This window comes from Triticum aestivum, chromosome 1A, assembly GCF_018294505.1.
Source record: "Triticum aestivum cultivar Chinese Spring chromosome 1A, IWGSC CS RefSeq v2.1, whole genome shotgun sequence".
NCBI lineage: Eukaryota > Viridiplantae > Streptophyta > Magnoliopsida > Poales > Poaceae > Triticum > Triticum aestivum.
Window position 1 is genome coordinate 311,380,130 of NC_057794.1, and position 21,371 is coordinate 311,401,500.

The 21,371-nt window shown below is 45.5% G+C and overlaps 1 protein-coding gene across 9 annotated transcripts; it reads right to left on the reverse strand.

Moving 5' to 3' along the window:
• Nucleotides 1-1,425: 1,425 nt before the first annotated feature.
• On the reverse strand, nucleotides 1,426-21,189 carry LOC123047833 (uncharacterized). Of its 9 annotated transcripts, none has more exons than XR_006423203.1 (3): nucleotides 4,759-4,913; nucleotides 3,598-3,709; nucleotides 1,426-1,810 (listed from the first exon to the last, which is right to left on the reverse strand). XR_006423203.1 is itself a non-coding variant. In XM_044471249.1 (3 exons), exons 1-3 carry the CDS (start codon nucleotides 20,817-20,819, stop codon nucleotides 1,768-1,770), a joined length of 492 nt encoding a protein of 163 aa, XP_044327184.1. In that variant the 5' UTR covers nucleotides 20,820-21,186; the 3' UTR covers nucleotides 1,426-1,767. The 9 variants fall into 9 exon arrangements, 3 of the variants coding, with proteins under 3 accessions (XP_044327184.1, XP_044327185.1, XP_044327186.1); XR_006423209.1 differs by lacking the exon at nucleotides 4,759-4,913 and adding an exon at nucleotides 4,594-4,707; XR_006423197.1 differs by lacking the exon at nucleotides 4,759-4,913 and adding an exon at nucleotides 4,175-4,587.
• Between the last annotated feature and the right edge of the window lie 182 nt (nucleotides 21,190-21,371).

The following is a 21,371-nucleotide window of genomic DNA, read 5'->3' on the forward strand; positions in this document are numbered from 1 at the left end:
ATGTTCAATAGTCATTCATACACACATATTATTTTTGTCTGATATTTCTTATTCATACAAACTTTTGTATATACATTATAAATATATAAAGTGCTATCCAATGCAGATGCATAAGTTGAGCCCGCCAAGCCTGGAGATACAAGTATATGTTTATTCATATAAAATAATTTTATAGAGAGTGAGCTCCCAAATTGGAAAAGCTTGGTCATATGGGCTATGTGACGTTCAAGTTGTTACTTTCGTAATAATATTGCATAATGATACATTTAGTTTTGTCTGAATCCGCGCACATATCTATTGTGGATGAAATTTAATCTGGTTATGTATATGTAGCTCACTTGCATGGATCAATTTATTGGAAGCTAAATATATAATCAAGATGATGATGGATTTTCTTTTTAAGAATGGTCATCTTTTGAGTACTTTTAATACTGCCTTTTCCATTTGTGAAGTTGTTTGAGTTTTTTCTTTCAAGTTTTCTAAATGTATATTTATTATTTTTATAAATCCAATGCAGATGCATAGGTTAAGCCCACCAAGCCCAGCTAGGATTGGTTGGAGATACAAGTATATGTTTAGTCATAGAAAATAATTGAATACAGAGTGAGCTCCCGAATTGGAACAGCTTGGTCATATGGGCTATGTTATGTTCAAGTTGTTACTTTCGGTAATACTATTTCATAATAATACATTTAGTTTTGTCTGAATCCGCAAACATACATGAGCTTTACACATGTCTGTTGGGGATGAAATTTAATCTCGTTACGTATATGTAGCTCACTTGCATTGATCAATTTATTGAAGTTAAATATATAATCAAGACAATGATAGATTTTCTTTTTAAGAACGTCATTGGTACTTTTGAGTACTTTTAATATTGTTTTTCCATTTGGAAAGTTGCTTGAGTTTTTCAAGCTTTTTAAACACATATTCATTATTTTTATACCCGATGCAACGCACGGGCAATTTTCCTAGTCTCTCCCTAATAATAAAGCACGAATTGACTCCGTGGGTTCACTGTCGCAATACGCTTCTTCTCGTGAATTTACGCTTTCAGTTTGAATCTAAAACATATACCCGAGGTGGTACTATCTTCGCTATAGAAACGTTTCGTTGCGTGCACGTACGTTACCGATCGATCTGGTTTCATTTATCCATCACCGAGTTTAAAGGCACAAGCCCAGCCCAACTAAGCCAGCGACCACAGCCCACAAAACAAAAGGGTTAAAGGCCTGGGCAAGGCTAGAAAATTACTCTTGTACAGAATAGTCCCACCTTGCCCCCTTACATTAAATCCTCCCAATTTATATACGCTTTTGGAGCTGTCTCGGGAATTAAGGAGGGAAGCGTGCAAGGAATAATAAAGTCTCTGACTTGAGAATAAGGAAGGGGCCGGAAAGCCGGATAGGAAGGCATAATCAAAGATTAAAGGAATCACAGGAAGGAAGGATTAAAGGAGGGAAAGCTTGTTCAAATTAAAACAAGCAGGACCTAACGCACCGAGCACACATTTGTCCCACACACATGAAGTCTTTTTAGAATTTCTAATACATACGGAGTGGGAGTAGTGGAGGCAGGTGATAATCAGTGCTCAGGAGTGACCAATCAAAAGCATGCTGAAACAAAATCTGAAAGCTAACCCTTTTCATCTCACTAAGTGGAAATGCTCTATTTTTGCCTTGAAGAAATCCACAACTGCTTCAACTCCAGCAGTCTAACCTTCCCAAACTGAAATGTTGTTGCTGCCCTGTTTTTTTATCAAATTCTCTACCTCCTCCAGCGCCTATCCGAGCTCCTTGTACGGCAGAACCTGCAGAACAAGAACCTCATGAGCAAGAATCTGAAGAATACTGCTGAAAGAACAAGAACCTGAAGAAAGTCACAATTAAGGTGATACTGATGAAAGTGCATTTTGATGTGCTTTTGACATTATTATTTGAAGGAGCAGATGCTCAAATTGAAACAGATTATTTGGGTATGGTACTTTAATTCCAGATGATCAACAAATGTCATGTTTTGATTCATGGATCATGCATATATATCCTGCCATTCCAGCTCAAGTTAGACTAATGCAGCAAGACCATAAACATGTACTCCTGGTATACAGCGGAGCATACGGCATACAGCGGAGCAAGCTAATGCTGCTACAGTGCTGAATTAAACATTCTTTAGGCCTCCTTTGGTTCATAGGATTGGAAAATCATAGGAATAGGAAAGTCATAGGAAATGAGATGACATGCATCTCAAATCCTATAAATAGGAATAGAAAAAGAGATGCCCTTTGATTCACACCATAGGATTTTTTCCATTGAGTCTAGGCTAATGTTTGTTTTCCTATGAAATGTGGAGGATAGGAAGAATTCCTCCATAGGAATAGGATTTCATTCCTACAAACCAAAGAGCTCTGAAGGAATTTTTCCTATAGAAATCCTATCCTATGAAAATCCTACAAAATTCCTCCAAACCAAAGGAGGCCTAAGATGTCTATGCATTAATGTAATGCATGAAAGTCACTACAAACAAGCAAATACTCATGTTTTTCTGTAGTACTCATGTTATCAAGCAGAAAAGGAAAAGAAGAGAAAAGAAACAACATTCATGGGAGTGGGAGATGCTTCTGATAATCTGATGCCAAAAAGAAATGAAGAAAATAATGATGTCTTTGTACATACGGCCATAAACCCCAATGATAGAGCGAGCATGAACACTGAACAGGGAAAGCAAACGGTGCTCCGGCCTCCGGATCCAGTCAGAAAACGATCAAGGCATCACGTTCCCAAATCCTACCTCACCTGGTCATTATCAGTCCCTTTAATGTTCTGGATCAGGAGCAAGGTGTACTCCTCCCTGCCTTTTTGTTTGCCCTAATCCTACTCCCCTTTTTTGAAAGGGGTTTTTGTTTTGGAATTGGAATTCTTATCCGAATAAGCAGACCCTTCAGTATCACTGCCATTTCTGTAGCATTCCATAATGGTAGTGTTCTTTTTTCCTTATTGTGTGATCTAAATAAGCACATTCCAAAAGCTATAAGCTGCTTTAACTGAACATTTACAGACATCTGTTACTACTGGATAATCACCACATTACTACTACTGGTCACTACACTACATGGTCAGATTTGAGAAGAGAGCGAACTTTGGCTACATAAGATATTGTACATAGCAATAGAAAGAAATAGCCCATATGTCCATAGCAATAGAAAGAATTACTCTAGCACATTTGTACTTGCTGCAGAAATTATATGTTTGGTCACAACTACTCAGGGTATATAATCTCCTACTCCAAATAGCTATAAACAGATAGAATCAATAGCAACTCCAAATTAAATGACCATAGTAATTAGGAACAATTTGCTGTAAATTTACTCCTGATATTAGGAGTACTGTAATTTACTCCTGACATTTTGCAAGATTACTACTGGTACATTTAAATAGAACAATTTGCTGAAAATAGGAGTACATCATGATGTTGAAATGATGATGAACAAGTACTCCAGCAGTTAACAGGAACAAATCATTGCAGCAACACATGAATTAAACCATGTCACAAGTCCGGTGCTAGCTATCTGTGGCACCATAGAGAAGAGGAGGAACTCACCTAGGTGGTTGTTGCCGAGGTAGAAGCTCGTCGCCGCCTCCCTGCACGGCGAGGAAGAAGCTGCAGCACCGAGAGAGCCACGTCTTTAACAGTAACAGTAACAATCTATTACCTGCAAGAAGAATGAAGAACAATCTCTTGAATTACAGTACACTCACATAGTTATTGCTGTGGCCAAGAATAAAATGTTTAAACACTGAATTTACTCCAAGAACTTAAACAACAGTCTAGAATATTGAAGTACATCAAGCAGCAGAGATATCATCCTCCCACACTTGTTCATTTGTTCTTAAGAAGATAAACATCATCATAGTACTCGAATTACAGAAAAGTTCCAGAAATAATGACTGAAACTTGGAAGCTGGGTCACAATCAGGAGTAATTGTAGCAATGAGGAACTAGCGAAAATACTGCATTCCTAATTAACTCTGAACATGGATTGATTACTCATCGAGGAGACACAGAACGCTGCGGACAGAGAAGCAGCAATGAAAATGAGACGGAGAATGTTGGGCATCAATTACTCTTAGGAAGATTTGGAACCACCGCAGATTAAGTCGAGAAAGGGAAGCACCACGGATTAAGGCGAAATTACTCCATCTATATGTCAGTGCACTCTCCGCCCGCCATGGAGGACCTGCTCCTCCCCGCTGGCCGCCTTCGCCGCTACCGGATCCAGCACCGCCGCCAGATCAGCCAATTTGGACCCAAAAAATGAGCTTTTTTGGAGCCAGGCAGATGCGTCGGGGGCAGCGGCGGGCGAATGCGTAGGCGGAAGCGGCGCTCGACGGGCATATGCGACGGCAGCAGCGCTCGCTCTGCCGGGGCATGCGACGTCGCGCCGGCGCTGGGACGGCGGAGAAATTCGGGGGGTGCGGGCGGAATGGTGGATGCGAGTTGAGTGGGCGATGCGACGACGAGAACTGATGATTCTCTGGACTGTTAGTTGTGTTGTCTCCCAAAAACTTTCAGGTTTTTATTTGTTTGTAAATTTACCACTAGCAACAGATATTTGGGGACGGAGGGAGTACTACTTTTGGCCACAGCAGTCCGGGCCATCGGCGGCCATGCGCTTGCCCGGCGCGCAAATGCAGAGGAGGCGTGAGGGAGAGGACAGGGGCACGGGAAAGAATGAGGAGGAGGCGTAGAAGGGTTCGTCACCGGCATGGCAGCACTCTCCGGTCGGAGTGGCGCCTGAGGGCCGCGGGGCTGGAGGGATAGGGGCAACGGGTGCTCGCTCCTCTGTGTGTTGTGTGTTGTGTGTTTGTGAGACGACGCGAGGGGAATGAGAGGGTTCGAGGGGAGAGACGAGTGGAGTGGGGAATCGGCGGCATCGGCGGCGACTAGAGATAGTGAAGGGAATGGGAATAGAGACAATGTGTGCAGTTTGTGTCGCAACGACAATGTATCTTTTTTCTAAGAGCGTGCGTGTTTGTGTAGTCCCCGTCGTTTGGGCCAAGCCCAAAAAGTTCATAAAATGTCCAAAAAAAACATTTGTTCAAAAAATATTTTTTTCAAAGAAATGTTAAAAATTCATAAAAAGTTAACTCTTCCTTGGAAAGTATTTCAATTTTATGCAAATGTTAACTTTTATTAAAAAAAATAAAATTTTAATGTTTAACCTTATCGTCGATGTTTATGAAAACTTGATATAAAAAATGATGCACACTGGCAAATGAAGCAGGTTGAGCAAAAATCAGTTACAGAAAAATATATTAAAAACATTTTCAAAATTATATTATACAGAAAAATGTTATTACCCCTAAAAAAGGATTCTTTGCAAGAAAACATCTGTTCGAAAAATGATCTATTTCAAAGAAATGTTCAAATTTCATAAAAATGTTGATTATTCTTAAAAAAGTATTCCAATTTTTATGTTAACATTACCTTCTATTTTTAAAAAGAAAATTTTAACGTTTAACATTATCGTTGATTTTTATTACAATTGGATATAAAATGGTGCATAATGGCACGGGAAACATGTTCTATTTATTTTTTGCCCGGTGCAACGCACGGACATGTGTACTAGTAATAATAAAGCACGGATTGACTTCGTGGGTTCACCGTCACAATACACTTTCTTTCCATGAATTTACGCTTTCAATTTTTTCATCTAAATTGTTTTTTACATCTGAGGTGGTACTATTCATGTGATCATGTGGTCCGTCAAGCACGACGTTAGTTCTGGTCACGTGGTACTACACAAACACGTAGACACTAGCTAGGAAACAAGACACGCGACGCCCAAACCGAATCAAACTCAAACACCAACTTGCGACGTCTACGTACACAAGCACAATTCCTGCTTCACATAGCCAACTTGGATCTCTCCCCGTTTTAAATTAGATCGAGCCATCATGGGCAGCCACGCAAGAGATCACCGATCGGGCCATCATCGGAAGCCACCACATCCAAGAACAATTAAGCACAAGGATCGATGGCGGCACACGAGCAGGAGAAGCAGCAGGACGATGATGCCTCGGCACAGAGGTCGCCGTTGCCACACAAAGTCGTCACGGAAATCCTTGCCTACCTGCCGGCTTCTTATGTTCGTGGCAGGCCACGCTCTCGTCGCCGCGCTTCTTCGAGCTCCACCTCCGGCGGGCAAACCACAGTCCGTCGCCGCCGGCCGGCCAAAGCTCTTGTTCAGTCCCACGGACGAGCCCTCGGACGACTACTTTATTTTACACCTGGCAGCCCGGCGGCGCGGCGACGAAGCTGATGCGTAACGACTTGCTGCGCCCCGCCCTCTTCACCAAGCCGCTATCGACCCTTAGCCCATCTAGGCAAAAATAACTGCAAGGCATCCTGGAATAAGGAAAAAATATTGCTCTTTTTTGGGATCAACCCAAGAACCTATACGTTATTATGTAGTAAAGGATGCAACCAGCAGAGTTGCCTTTCAGTTTCTTTTAGAAGACAAAGTTTGCTTCTGTTAATTGATAGTACCACCTTGCTACTTCACATCAAATCCCACCGATTTTTATATGTCCGCAAGTAGACAATCAACAAGTCTCTTTGAAAGAAAGAAAAATGGGGTGAGGTGTGGGTTCAGTTTATCGTACGAGATCAGATGGATCGAGAGAGAAGGGCATACATGAGATAGCTGGTTGCAGGTGCCAACAAGAAAGAGATCTGATCCAATAAACAGAGAGAGGACCGATCTACTCATGGGATGGGTTCTGTCTATTTTCCTTTTCTACTTTCGTTTTATTTCAAACAAAAAATGGATTGTTTGAACCAAAATTCATTCAAATGCCTTGTAAAATTTATGTTTGCTTATATGGAGCACTAAAGATCCAAATAAAATATTTACATAGGAGTATTACATATAGTTAATATTTCCTGTTCAAATTCAAACTAAATTTAAATTCAAGTAGGTTCAAACTCTAAGTATGTTATTTGATTTTCTAAATTTCTGAAAAATTTATGGTTTCTACTAATATCATTTGAAGTATTCACAAAGTTTATGATATTTCATAAAGTAAAAGTATCTCATTTGATATATTTTTGATCTACGATATAGTTGCATTCATGGTTATATAAATCATACTATATGATATTAACATCATGCATCTACCTTAAAATATACATTAGTTTTTACCATGAATGCATGAGTCTCTCACTAAAAAAGGAGAGCTTGCTTATTATGGCTTGCACGCTGTGTTTTGTCATTAAGAAAGTGCGTGGACATTTTTTTTATTCCGTTGCAACGCACGGGCCCTTACGTTTCTTTCCGTGAATTTACGCTTTCAGTTTTTTTTCTTCAACACGTCTATATTTATTTCTATATCCAAGGTGATGCTTAATCTATCTATATATCCCCCGCTGCGTTGTTGTTTTCGTCTGCCCCGTTTAGGTGATTTTTTTGTCCTATATATGTTGCCCACTTGGAGTCTTTTTGTTCGCAAGCACTCCCGGTCTCCCCGCTCGTGTTTGTTTCCTACACGAGACACCAATCTCCGCAACACTGGATGCCGCCTCTAACCCTCCAATAAATACTGGCTCATGAAAGAGAAGGCAAAAGGTGGATCCGGCAGTAGAGGCGGACTAGCAGATAGAGCCATCGGATGAGAGGAGGCATACGATGAGGCAAGTTCCACAGGGTGCTTCGTCCCTCCTGCCGACCATGAGCAAAAAGGATGGAAGAGGAGGGTTAGGCGGCAAACCTTCGGAACCAGTTGAGAAGCGAGTCCCAGAGCCCCATGGCGCTTTCTGGCAATGCTCGAGACCGTCTGTCGCCTAGCGCCCGCCTAATCTATCGAGGGAATTAGCAGTTCCCGATTGGAGAGGAGGAAGAAGGGAACACGAGGACGAGACGACCGAGACGTTCGTTGTCTAGCAGCAGACAATGGGTTTGACGAGGACATGGGCTGTGCTGGTGTGCCGCGTGCGTCCGGTAACTATGTCCAGCGAGTGTGACGTGCGATGCGCGCTCATGTGCACCACTCGGGCGGCAAAGCATGCTGGCCGGCTGCATGCGTCTCTGCCGTCATGTGTGTGGCGTGTGTCCAACGTGCTGGGCTTGGTGTGCGTAATTATCTGATGGTCTGCTCTCTACACAAGCCACGGTCCTTCGGCATCAAGAACAACATGCATTGGGAAGGAAGCATCCCTGGGTTTTTTTTGTTCGCTTCAGTGCTCTGGTACGCATCTCTAATTGTGCGGTTGCATAGCAGGAGACGAGGGGTGGGCTGTGACTTGAACATATGATCTAGTTATCTTGGTGTCATTTGTGAACTAAATTGGCTATATTTCTTTTAGTTAAAAGAAGCACGGAGTAGATATAGATAATAAACATAGGAAGTGACATAAGGGCGAATTCAGAGTCATAGCTTCAGTTAAGGGTATCGAGCATATATTTTACAAATTATTTTTTTCATGGAATATATTTACAGATTCAACTCAAACCCAGAAAGCATCAAACATGTTAATATGAATTCCTCCAAGAAATTTTTTTCTGTTAAAATACATTTTGATGCGAGTTCCATACAAAAAAAAATTCTTAACTAAAAAATATGAGCAGAATATGCTTGATGCATTATTATTTTTGAATAGATGCTTACTGCAACTATCACACTCGATTGGTTAGCTTGTTGCTGGTATTACTTCAAAAATTTTGATATTGCTATTTATTTCATGTTCTACTTTTAAAGTTTAGAATGTACCAATAATCATCTAAAGAATGAATTAATAATAAAATTACACTCTTTAGTCAAATCAATTTACTGGGAATCATACCCATGCATGTCCTGATCAACGATCCATCCATTGCCTTATGGCATAGTTACTCGACCTGGCCCATTCATAGGAACCGTTGTTTTTTCCCGTTGCAACGCACGGGCATTTGTGCTAGTCTCTCCCTAATAATAAAGCACGGATTGGGTCTCCGGGTTCACCGTCACAATACGCTTTCTTCACATGTCATAATACGCTTTTACGATTTGTATAGATAAAATTGTAATATAAACGAGGTGGTACTAATTGAATTGAATCGGTACGAAAGAAAATAAAAACGCAGCCACGCTCTGCCTCGCGGCGCTCCGCCCCGCCCAACCCACCGTTCCCTCCAGCCAGGCCCCGCGCGCCGCCGGCCGACTCCTGCCTCCCAATCCCATCTCCTTCCCACCCGGGGCTTTCTTCGCCGTTCACAGCTCCCCTCCATCGACTGGCCGCGACCTCGCTGGAGGCAGAGGATGGGAGGGTGCGGAGCTGGCATCCGCCTCACGAAGATCGAGCGGACCGATCTGCGCGCCGGCGACCTCGCGGGAGGCAGAGGATGGGATGGCGTGCTGCACTCGAGACGAGCGGGCTCGATTAAGGGGACCGGAGGTTGGCGCCGGCGGGCTCGTGGACGGGGATGGAGAGGGCAGGTGCCAATCCGGCGTGACAAGAAAGTTGTTGCGGCGCCGGCCGACCAGCTCCGTCTCCGCGATTCCATGGACGGCGGTGGTGTCGTCGCGGGGCCGGCCTGCCGGGAGGGCGAGTGGCTGCGCGCGTAGGCCGTGGCGATGATGCCGCGGGTGGAGGCGCTCGCCGCCGACCGCGCGCGGCTGGAGGCCGTCAACGCGCTGCAGCACGAGTCCTGGCCCCTGGGAGGCCCGCGACGTTCGCCTCCAGTGGCGCCTCCTCAAGGTGACCCCTCCGCTCCATCCACTCCCTCCTCTTTATCCTAGGATTTCGATCGGCTCCTCACTGATGCTACTGACTAGCGTGTGCTCGCGGAGATGTCAGGCGGATGAGAACTGGAGGATGTGGGAGGCGACGTGCATGGCCCTATGGCGCTCCGACGATGACCGGATGTTCCCCGGTAAGAGGAGCATTTCCTCAGCTGCTACTCTGCTTGCTACTAGCAGCGCGTATCACCTAATCTTTACATAATCAGGTTGCTACGGACTGCTACCCTTGTCTGCTGCACTGAATATAGAACACCTAATTCCCTAAAGAGTGAAAATGAGGATCTAAAGATTTTATACAAGTGTGAGCTGGAAAACGAGGAGCTTAAGGTACGTTACCGAAACATGAGTTGCGTCCCAGCTTGTGCATCCTGTCAGTTTTCTTAAATCATATTCTGTGTGCCCATGCCTGCTTCTTATACTGTTAGATAAGAGCCAACGACCGGGAGGAGGAGGAGGACGCACGGCAGCGTCAGAATCAGCGCGTCGGATCCGGCCGAGGCTTACGTCGACACGGATGCGGAGGCTCTAGCTGCAGCCGCCGCGCTCTATGCCCCGCCCCTGCTCGCCGAGCCCTGCCTCTCTGGATCTTCAGCAATGTACGCTGCCATTGACCTGCACTTTTCAGAAATCTTATGTTCAAAGTGTAGTGATCAGGTGTTAATTTGTTATTAAGTGTCAGTTTAGTGCAGCTGCTCCCGTGATTTGCTTCCTAGCTGGACCATTGATCTAGAAAAGATGACACACTAGAACGTACATGGAAACTTTCAGATAAGTTTGTATACATACATGATTGAATCCTCTCCGTGCAAGAACTGACAATACGCAGCTTGTTGGAAAATCATTGAGGGGATGAACTGCAGTCTTCCCTTACCACCCAGTAGTTCCCAATTTATATTTGGAATTTTATTTTTATTTGATAAGTATAACACCTAATTTACAATGAAGTGCATCCATCAAGCAAATTGTTTGACCATTAATACAGAGCACCTCCATGTCCATGTCGTCAACATGTTGCTCGCCGACCGTGTTGTTCTTGAGATCCGCCTTGAAGACGGGGGATCGGGCCTCCAGCACAAATCGTTCTTTAGCATGTCATCGCGATATGCTTCTATAGGAAGAGAGATCCTCCCCCATATTTATGCTTTTAACCCGCATGGATAGTTCTATAGAAAAAAAAATGTTATTCTGTAGTCTTCGTAACTTAAGCAATGTATAAATGAATATCCACTATTCATATGTGACAAGAAGTGCATGAACTTGGCTAATGTTTAGGGGCATAAACATGATCATGTCAAAACTGCATAGAGGCACCATGTTATTATGTTCTTACAGATAAAACGTTCAGGTTACTAATTTCTCTTTGCTGAGTGATTTTACTGTTCCTCGTTAGTACGTGTTAGAGCTATGAATGCTGAACTCGCTAGATTCCTTTTTGCTATGTCCGCAGGGAGGTCGCTTCTGGCATGTTCCGCAAGTTCAAAACGAAGAAGATCTCTGTTTGCACAGCCCTTCAGGGGAACAAATGGATTTCTGCACTCCGTCAGGTCAACACCACCGAGTTAGTTCATGAATCCATCAAATTATGGTTGTTGATCAGAGAGGTGCAAATACCACAGGCCAAGATGTCGTCTCCTGGTGTTGGACAACAGATGGAATGTATATGACGCGCTCAACCTACAAGGCAATGTTCTGGGGCTCTTACTCGAGCACTTGCTCTCGAACTTTCTGGAAGGCTTTGGCTGAAAACAAAGTAAAAAATTTCTGTTGACACCCGTCGCTTGGGAGGATTCTGACCGCGGACAAGCTGATCCAGAGAGGATGGCAAGGAAGCGAGATTTGTTCGATGTGCAGTTCACAAGAGGAGTCAGTGGAGCATCTTCTTCTGAACTGTTATTTTGCTCGCCAAGTTTGGAGGAGGATCGCGGCTTGGTCTTGTTTCGATTCGAGACATTATGACGTGAAGATGGCCTCTGGGAGGGCACGGTGTACTCCTGGTGGCTGGAGCGAGCCTGCCAAATCCTTACGACCAACCAGCGAAAGTTTGATGGGACTGTTGCTTACACAAAAAAAACTTTTCAAAGAAAGCTCTTCAAAAATGTTCTTCTTCAAAGAAATGCACTGATTTTCATAAAAATAGTAACTATTCTTAAAAAAGTGTCAGTTTTTATGAAAATGCTAACTTTTAAATAAGGAATTTTCCGCATTTTTCAGAAAAGCAAAAAGAAAATGACAAACAATCTATTCCAAGAAAAAATTACTCTTCCATAAAAACAGATGGATAACGCTAAGGCGGCTTCTTCACGTCCGAACTTCATGCTACATAAAGAACTAATCAGTTTAACCTTATTATCGATGTATATTAAAATTATTAAAATTAGATACAAAAAATGGTGCCCGGTGCAACGCACGGGCATTTGTACTAGTCTCTCCCTAATAATAAAGCACGGATTGGGTCTCCGGGTTCACCGTCACGTCCTTTTTGCAAAATAATCCCTATTGTTTTAGATATTCAACCCGCACTCACGTCCCTAATCCCTAAGTGAATTAACGATTCACGATAGAAAAAATGTCCCGAATAGGTGCTGCATCGCCCCCACCGCTTCGCCTCAATTGGCACCAGCGCAGGCCACCCCGCCGCTCGACCTCGACTCGCACCAGAGGCGACCACCACCATCCTCGCTGCTCCCTACCCTCCCCCAGCCCGATATGGATGCCTAACCCGCGGGAACGGGCAGGCGGACGGCGGGCGATGTGAGGCGCGGTGGCGGCACGAGGAAGATGGGCAGATCCGGGCACGGCGTTGACCGATCTGGCGGCTGGTGCGCGGCTTGTTCCGGTCCCAACGACATCCTGCTCATCCATAGAAGGAGAGAGAAGGGCCCGAGGGAGAGAGGAAACAGATGAAGAAAGGAGAAGGGGCATACGCAGGGTGAGGGAGGAAGTCGCCGGCGGTGGCGGCTCCGGTGACTGGCCGACGGGCTTGCTAGGCAAGGCTAAGGAGTACGCTAGCCTGAGATTCGATAGAGGTGTGTTTGATTTTTAGATTTGGGCTGAACAACCAATTCTTGGGTAGATTTATTCGATGTACTGATGGATCATCCTCTGGAGTGCATGAATTGAATGAATTTCTGAATTCTGAGCAGCATGAATTGAATGAATTTTGCACCACGGGGAAGAAGTTGTGGTGGCGGCGAATTATGTAGCCATTGTCTCTCACGACTGCCGGCCCCTGCTCGCGACATCTCTACTGAAGCCGCCTCTGCCTACTCTGGTGTGTTGCAGCTCCTTACTCTAGCCACATGTCGCTTGCTCTCCCGCTAGCCTCTGCCTGCTCTGGTCTCGAAGTTGATGACACCCTGATGCAAAGCTTCCACAATCATTCGCTCCGTCTCAGCGTAAGAATCATGCTCGCACATTACCTGTCAACTAGATTAGTTCATTGCATATGTGTGTAGCCATGCTTTCGTTTTAGTAATCATTTGATATTACAGTTTGGTTACCCTTTTCTGCTTTGTTAGAAAAAACATGTCCAGCTGCAGAAAAGGAGTTTGTATCCAGCTTGACCTCCATAGCAGGAAGATTTTTGTAATCGTTCTATCAATGTTCTATTAATGGACAGAGGAGGAGAGCAATGGAAATAACACCCCGTCGCGGTCCTGGTGCTTCTCTCCGTGGGTTCGCTTGCTCACCTCGGCGTTTGCGGCTTCTACAGGTACGTACTAGACAACTACCCATTGTTTTTGTTTTCTATTGACAGTTTGATCGCTTCATCAATCCTTCTAGAGGGTCTTGACAGGAAGGACTGAGCAGCCATTGTGCTGGAGTAGACTGTGTGACAGGTTTTTTCCTCTCTCTCCTACCCGTGATTGGTTTCTTTGGTGAAGAAAGCATCACTGTCTTTCAATACATCATGGATGCTCAACCTGTATGTCTACATGGTACAAGAATGAAGATTAACCATTCAATCTATTGATTCAGAGTGAGACAAGGGTGAAACAGAATAAGCTCATTTTTGTGATGAGTTCCCTAGGCCCCAGAAGGCCAGAACTAGCATTTTAATTACAAAATTCAGTTTTTGATCACGTTATTTCAGTTTCATTATAGACCTTATAATATTTTTTATGGATTAATATAAGGTTTATAATATTTTGTGGAGCAATCAGTTGTGCATAGAAAAGAGCTCACCTAAATTAATGACATGTTCATCTTATCTTCGATTAAAAAATTTTGCCCCCTAATATTCAGTTCTACTGAGAGTTGTAGAAGGCAAAAATCCAGCAAATTAACTCAAGTAAGTGTTTTTGTTATTTCCCAATGTAATTAAAAATTTTCTTCTCAAAATACGACATGGTCATTGTCGGAAAAGAATATTTAGCATGAATGTAGGTGCTTTCATATGAAGCTGGACATGTTTACAATGATCGACCGGATACCGTTACACGTGTCCTGAATATGAAGTTTAATGATTTCTGAGAAGATGTTAAAAGTGGACATTTGTTTCGTACAATTCAAGCATGTAAGTTATTTACATACTGATTTTATCCTGCTTTGTTTTAATCTTTTCATTTATATAATCTAACTTTGTCCATCTATTTCTCTTCCTCTATTTTGCGGTTATCCAAGTTTATACATGATGGAGTTCCAGAATAGAGGCTTGCCTCATACTCATACTTCAATTCGGCTTATATGGAACAATCATGAGCCTTCGGCCTCCTTCATAGATGGTTTGATTTCGGCTGAGATACCTGATCGTTTGGTTGAGCCCTGGGTTATGCTCTTATGGATTAATTTATGGTTCACGGTCCATGTGGAGACTACAAAGTAAAGTGTGCATGTATGAAAGATGGATTGTGTTCCAAAAGATTTCCCAAAGATTTTAATGAGCAGACGTCGGTTGATGATAGAGGCTTTCCTATATATCATAGACGTGATTTGGGTTACTATGTGAGGAACAAGGGTACTGCTAAGCTGGATAATCGATGGGTAGTTTTCATATAATAGTTTTGGTAATGTAATTATTAATGTATTTTTCTTCTTGCGAAGCGTACTGGCATATGTTTGCTTTCAATATACATGGTCGTGAGCCTGCAGTGGAGAGATTGGTTGTGCACCTTCCTCGATTCTTCATTACGAGTTACCTTGGAACCAGGAAAGTTGCTTTAATTTTTGTTGATAAGATGACAAAAAATAATGGATACAATTATGGAGAAAATAAATTACTTTGGCTTAACAACCTACAACCAACTGAGCCATGCTTGTCATACTACTATCTGCTGCCATTTCATGGTATTTTCTAGCTCTTAGCCTGCAAGTGTAGCCAACTCTAATGACTCACGACAAAGACTCACATAGTGCATGATCACATCTTATCTTTCATGGTAATTCTGCACTTTGAAGGAAGTTTGTTTCTTTTAGGGAAACCAATGTAGTTTATTTTGATCCAAATCCAATAATAAAATTTGATCAATTCTTGTATAGTCTATGGAAGTTGCATATATTTGTCAGGATTAATCAGCTTGATTGATAAGTTATATTTTTCATTTTGTAGTCTGTATCTGGTGAAACTTTATAGGCCAGTTACACATATTTAAATAGTGTCATTTTCCTTAAAAAAGATTAGCGTTGCATGTTGATAGTAGCATTGGCCAATAATTTCAGACCGAATAGAATCTAAGATGAGACAAGCAGATGGACTGCGAGCTATAACTGAGTAGTGCACAACGACAGATAAACTAACAAATACGAACTCTTATTTATTTTGTAAGTGTTGCAACACACGGGCGTGTGATTCATGGTTCGGACAACGCCCGTAGCAACGCACGGGCATATTTACTAGTAATAATAAAGCACGGATTAAGTTTCCGGGTTCACCGTCGCGGCCTTTTTACACAAAGCCCCCCTGAAGTTTTGGATAATTAACCCGAGCTGCAGATCTAAGTTAGTAATAAAGTAAAAAAAAGATTCGATTGTTCACGGGACATGGAGGCTGCTTCGCCACAGGGGATCCAACTTCTCGCTTCACCACCCTGTAAGGGGTCCGATCTAGATCGAGGAAGGAGGGAAGGAGTAGGAGGGGGGAAACTTGGAGAGGAAGGAGGCCAGGAAGGAGAAGGACAGCTTCTCACTTATCGATTCAGATTACAATAATTCTTGATCCCTTGATACAGAAGCCTCAGCCCATACTTATCCTCACACGACGGCTCTCAGGCCTTCACTCACGTCTCGCTGACTGCCCGGTCCCAGTCGTGGGTGCTTTCTCTCCTTTGGATTCGCTGATTCGCCTGACCGCTGGGCCTTCTACCTCGTCGCTGTCATGGCTCCTCTTGTCAGTCGTGACATTCTCCCCTCCTTGAGGACCGCCTTGCCCCCAAGGCGGTGATGCTAGATACTGCTGCTGTAGCTTGACGGGGTCTTCCCATGTCGCGAGGTCTGCTGGCAGGTCACTCCATTTGATCAGCACCCGTGTTTCTAGGGTGCCGTCCACCCGAACCAGCTTCTTATCAAGCACCCCACCTGGCGAATGCTCAGCCTGCAAAACAGTGTTAGGAGGAGGTAACTGAGCGTTCACAGGCACTTCTGCCCCAACTGCACGCTTGAGCAGGGATACGTGCACCACATGGTGAATCTTGCTGGTTGGTGGCAGGTTTAAACGGTAAGCCACCGCACCCACTTTGGCCTGAATAGTGTATGGTCCGTAGTATCGAAATGCCAATTTCTGGAATGGTCGACGGGCGATCGATGTTTGAATGAACGGTTGGAGCTTGAGAAGGACAGAGTCTCCAACTTCGAAGGTCCGCTCTGTCCGGTGACGATCAACCTGTTTTTTCATGCGGTCCTGAGCTTGTTTAAGTTGTTGCTGAAGAAGCTCACGCAACACTTCTCGTTCTTTCAGCCAAGCTGCCAGATCTGGAACTGTGTTCTCTGCCACTTGGTCGATGCCGAATTCCCGAGGCAAGTGTTCGTATATGACCTCAAAAGGAGTACGCCCCAGCGAAGAGTGAAAGCATGTGTTGTACCAATATTCTGCGAGCGACAGCCACTTGGACCAGTTTGAGGGGCATGAGTGCACCGAACAGTGGAGATATGTCTCAAGGCATTGGTTTACCCTCTCCGTCTGTCCATCCGTCTGAGGGTGATATGAGGAACTCATCTTCAACTCGGTATGGCACAGACGGAACAATTCTTGCCAAACTTGCCCGGTGAAGATGCGATCGCGATCAGATATGATACCCATTGGCATTCCGTGCAGCTTGAAAATCTCTTGCATAAACACTTTAGCAATATCCAGAGCAGTGAAGGGATGGGTCAGTGGAAGGAAGTGGGCATACTTGGAGAACTTGTCCACCACCACTAGTATTGCATTGTATCCACCGGATTTCGGCAACCCTTCGATGAAATCAAGGGATATCACTGCCCACGGCCGTTGAGGGATGGGTAACGGCTGTAACAGGCCTGCTGGAGATACTCGCTCGGTTTTGGCTTGTTGACAGATTATGCATTGCCGTACTAGCTCCTTGACTTGTTGCTTCATTCCCTTCCAGGCAAACAAACGGTTGACTCGATTGTAGGTTGCATGGAATCCAGAATGGCCACCTGTTGCACTCGCGTGCGGTGCTCAGATCACTTGGAGTTGTGTTTCTTTGTTAGCCGCCAGCCAGACGCGCCCCTTGAAGCGCAAAATCCCACCTGCCAACTTGAAATCTGGTTCACTGGTTGGATCAAGCGCCAGACGAGTCATCAGGTCTCTGGTGTCTGGGTCGTTCTGATAATCAGCTCGAATGGCCTCCAGCCAGACCGGCTTGCAAACTGAGACGGCCGCTATAGCCAATTCCTCCTGGTGATCACGGGGTGACAGCGCGTCCGCTGCTCTGTTCGACACCCCTGTTTTGTACTGGATCATGTATTGGAGCCCAAGAAATTTGGTGAATGCACGCTGCTGGATTGGGGTATTCAGCCGCTGATCGGTGAGGTGCAAGAGGCTTTTCTGATCCGTACGGATGAGGAATTCTGCTTGTTGTAAGTAGGGCTGCTAGTGGTCGATGGCCAACAAAAGAGCCAAGCACTCCTTTTCATACGCTGACAAGCCGAGGTTCTTGGGCGCCAATGCCTTGCTGAGGTATGCAATAGGGTGAAAATCCTGCATCAACACAGCTCCGATGCCCGTTGCGCTAGCATCAGTTTCCACCACGATTTTTTTTGAAAAATCTGGTAATGCCAAGACCGGGGCTTGCACTAGGGCTGTTTTCAGAGCACAGAAGGCTGCATCAGTGGTGGGAGTCCACACAAACACTGCACCTTTTTTCAGTAAATCTATCAACGGCTTACTGAGAACACCAAAATTCCTGACGAATTTGCGATAGTACCCTGCTAACCCGAGAAACCCTCGCAACTTCTTCACTGTAGTGGGAACTGGCCAGTCCTGGACTGCCTGAATTTTACTGTTATCTGTCGACACTCCCTGCTCACTGATGCAGTGCCCCAGGTAGTTGATCTTGGTCTGAGCAAAAGTGCACTTCAAGCGCTTGGCAAACAGTGCGTGCTGCTGCAGCAACTTGAGCACTTTGATGAGAAGGATCTCATGTTCTGACAGAGTTTTGGAATGAACAAGAATATCATCCATAAAGACTAACACTCCTTCACGAAGCAATGGTGACAACACTGTGTTCATCATCCCTTGAAATGTTGGAGGGCCCCCCGTCACTCCGTACGGCAACACCCTGAACTGAAAATGGCCTTGGTGCGTCTTGAATGCCGTCTTGTACTCGTCCTCTGGTACAAGACGAATTTGGTGGTAACCTGCCCGTAGGTCAAGTTTTGAAAACCACTTGGAACCCGCGAGTTCATCCAACAACTCATCGATCACGGGCATGGGGTAGGATGCTTTGATAGTGATGGCATTCAAGTGCCGGAAGTCGATGCAGAACCGCCACGTTTGGTCCTTCTTTTTGACAAGCAACACAGGTGAGGAAAACGGACTAACACTTGGTGTGATAAGCCCCCGTTTCAACATGTCTTTCACTTGCGCCTCGATCTCATTCTTTTGTTCTGGAGTGTATCGGTAGGGCCTGATGTTAACCGGCTTTGTTCCTGGTAAGAGAGGAATTTTGTGATCCCATGGTTTCCTCTCAGGTAAGCCTACTGGTTCTTCAAACACAGTCTCAAATTCTTCTAACAGCCGCTGTATAGATGGTGGTAAGGAGGATGCGCTCACTTCCTGTTCTGTTGCACCTATCATCACCACACACACCACTGAGTTGGTCTGTTCCATTTCCTCCAATTGAGCCATGGAAATTTGTGCTATTTGCTCCACTTCACTGCGCAACCCAGTTAGTTGAATCTTCTGTCCTTGATGAGTGAATTGCAATGTTTTCTCCACCCAATCTACCAGCATCGGTCCACAGCTCTCTAACCAATCCATCCCAATGACCATGTCATAACAACCAAGGGACAATATTCTCAGATCAGTGGTAAACTTTTGCTGTTGCGTTGTCCATTGGCACTGCGGGATATAACCAGCGCAATAGAGAACGACCCCATCCGCCACCTTAACTGACACTGGTTTGATTGCACAGACTCTGTCAGAAAATTTTGATGCCACTGCATCACTGATAAAGCTGTGGGAACTTCCCGAGTCCACCAGGATCAACATCTCATGTCCATCAATGGATCCAAGCAGACGAACTGTCCGGGGGTGGTCTGTCCAGTTGTGGCCAATTTAGAGATTGACATCAACTGTTCCTCTTCTTCCACTGCCACTGCCTGCTCTTGATCATCCACTTCCGCTTGTAACAACTCCAGCAACTCTTCCACAATGTGAAGTTGGACCGTGGCAGCGCACTGGTGCCCTTGCCCCCAGCGCTCTCCACATTTGAAACAAAGACCACGCGCGCGGCGATAGTTTCGCAACGCTGCAACGCGGTCGTCCCCCCTTCCTGGTTCTTGATGTCGATCGGCGGCTCGGGCTGCATCCAGACCACGCCTATCTTCAGCTGCTTCGCGAGGTGCCGGTGGCAGCACTCGAGGGAGTGGCGCTGCCGGAGCGAGCAGCGGCCGCTGCTGTGCCCGCGCTGGAGGGGGTTCAGGACGTCTGTAATCACGTCGACGCATCGTCTCCAGCAGCTCTTCCGGTAACAGAGACAAGGAAAATGCAGAGTCCAAGTCCGTGGGACGATGTAAAACCACACCAGCTCTAATCTCAGAACGCAAGCCATCAAGGAATTTAGTGGTGAAGTAAACTGGATCAAATCCTGAGTTGTGAGCTAACAAATTATGCATCAACTCCTCAAAGCGGTTCATATAGTCCGTGACTGTGCCGGTCTGTGATAGATTGGCAAATTGCCTGAGTTGTGCTTGGTACTGATCTCGACCGAATTTTTCACTCACCGCCACACAAAGCTCTTCCCAACTAAATGCTATGTCATTAGCCTCATGCAACTGCAGCCATCGAGCAGCATTGCCTATGAAATGGAGAGTTGCAACCCTCACCCACATCTCTCTCTGCACCCCATAAACATCAAAATATTTCTCACACCTAGTTTTCCAGAACTGGGGATTGTCCCCGTCAAATTGCGGGAAATCCAGTTTGGGCAGAGCCCAATGAGCATGAGGCATGTACGGCGTGCTGTGCTGGGGCTCGGTGTCAGATCCGTGGCGAAAATCTCGACTGCCCGAAACTAGATCTAGAGAAGGGGAATGAGGAAACGCACCCTTGACCGGAGGCGGTGCCAGGGTGGTGACCACCCCGTGTACCAAACCCCCGGAGTTGTCGATCCCGCCGTGGCCACTTGGCCCGTGGTGCCCCGATTCAACGGCCGACGGCGGTGGCGGCACTTGCTGCACCACCGTGGGCGGTGCTGGATCCGCGAGCGCGGGGTGGATCGCGATCCTGCCCACTTGTGTGCGGAGTTCGTCGAGTTGGCCTTGAAGATTTAGAACCACCGGGCGCCAAAGCTCCAGGGACTGCTGGATCGCCTCCAACTTAGCGTCGTTGGCGGCGCGCCCCTCTTGGACCGACTGGAGCAACGCCGCTAGCTGCTCCTCCATCGCCGCCGTCTTGAGCGCCTGCTTGGTGGTGTAGCGCGGGCGCGGGTATGCCGTCTCCAGGTCTACTGCTGACCTCTGATACCAATTGTAAGGGGTCCGATCTAGATCGAGAAAGGAGGGAAGGAGTAGGAGAGGGGAAACTTGGAGAGGAAGGAGGCCAGGAAGGAGAAGGACATCTTCTCACTTATCGATTCAGATTACAATAATTCTCGATCCCTTGATACAGAAGCCTCAGCCCATACTTATCCTCACACGACGGCTCTCAGGCCTTCACTCACGTCTCGCTGACTGCCCGGTCCCAGTCGTGGGTGCTTTCTCTCCTTTGGATTCGCTGATTCGCCTGACTGCTGGGCCTTCTACCTCGTCGCTGTCATGGCTCCTCTTGTCAGTCGTGACACACCCCAGTCTCCACCTGCCCCAATCTTCAGGCCGTCGTCCCCAACCCACCAGGAGGGCGTAATTGATGATAACCCCCCCAGTTCATGTCACTTTGATCATAACCCCCCCTTTGTGTCACTGACATGTGGGACCAGACCCCACATGTCAGTGACA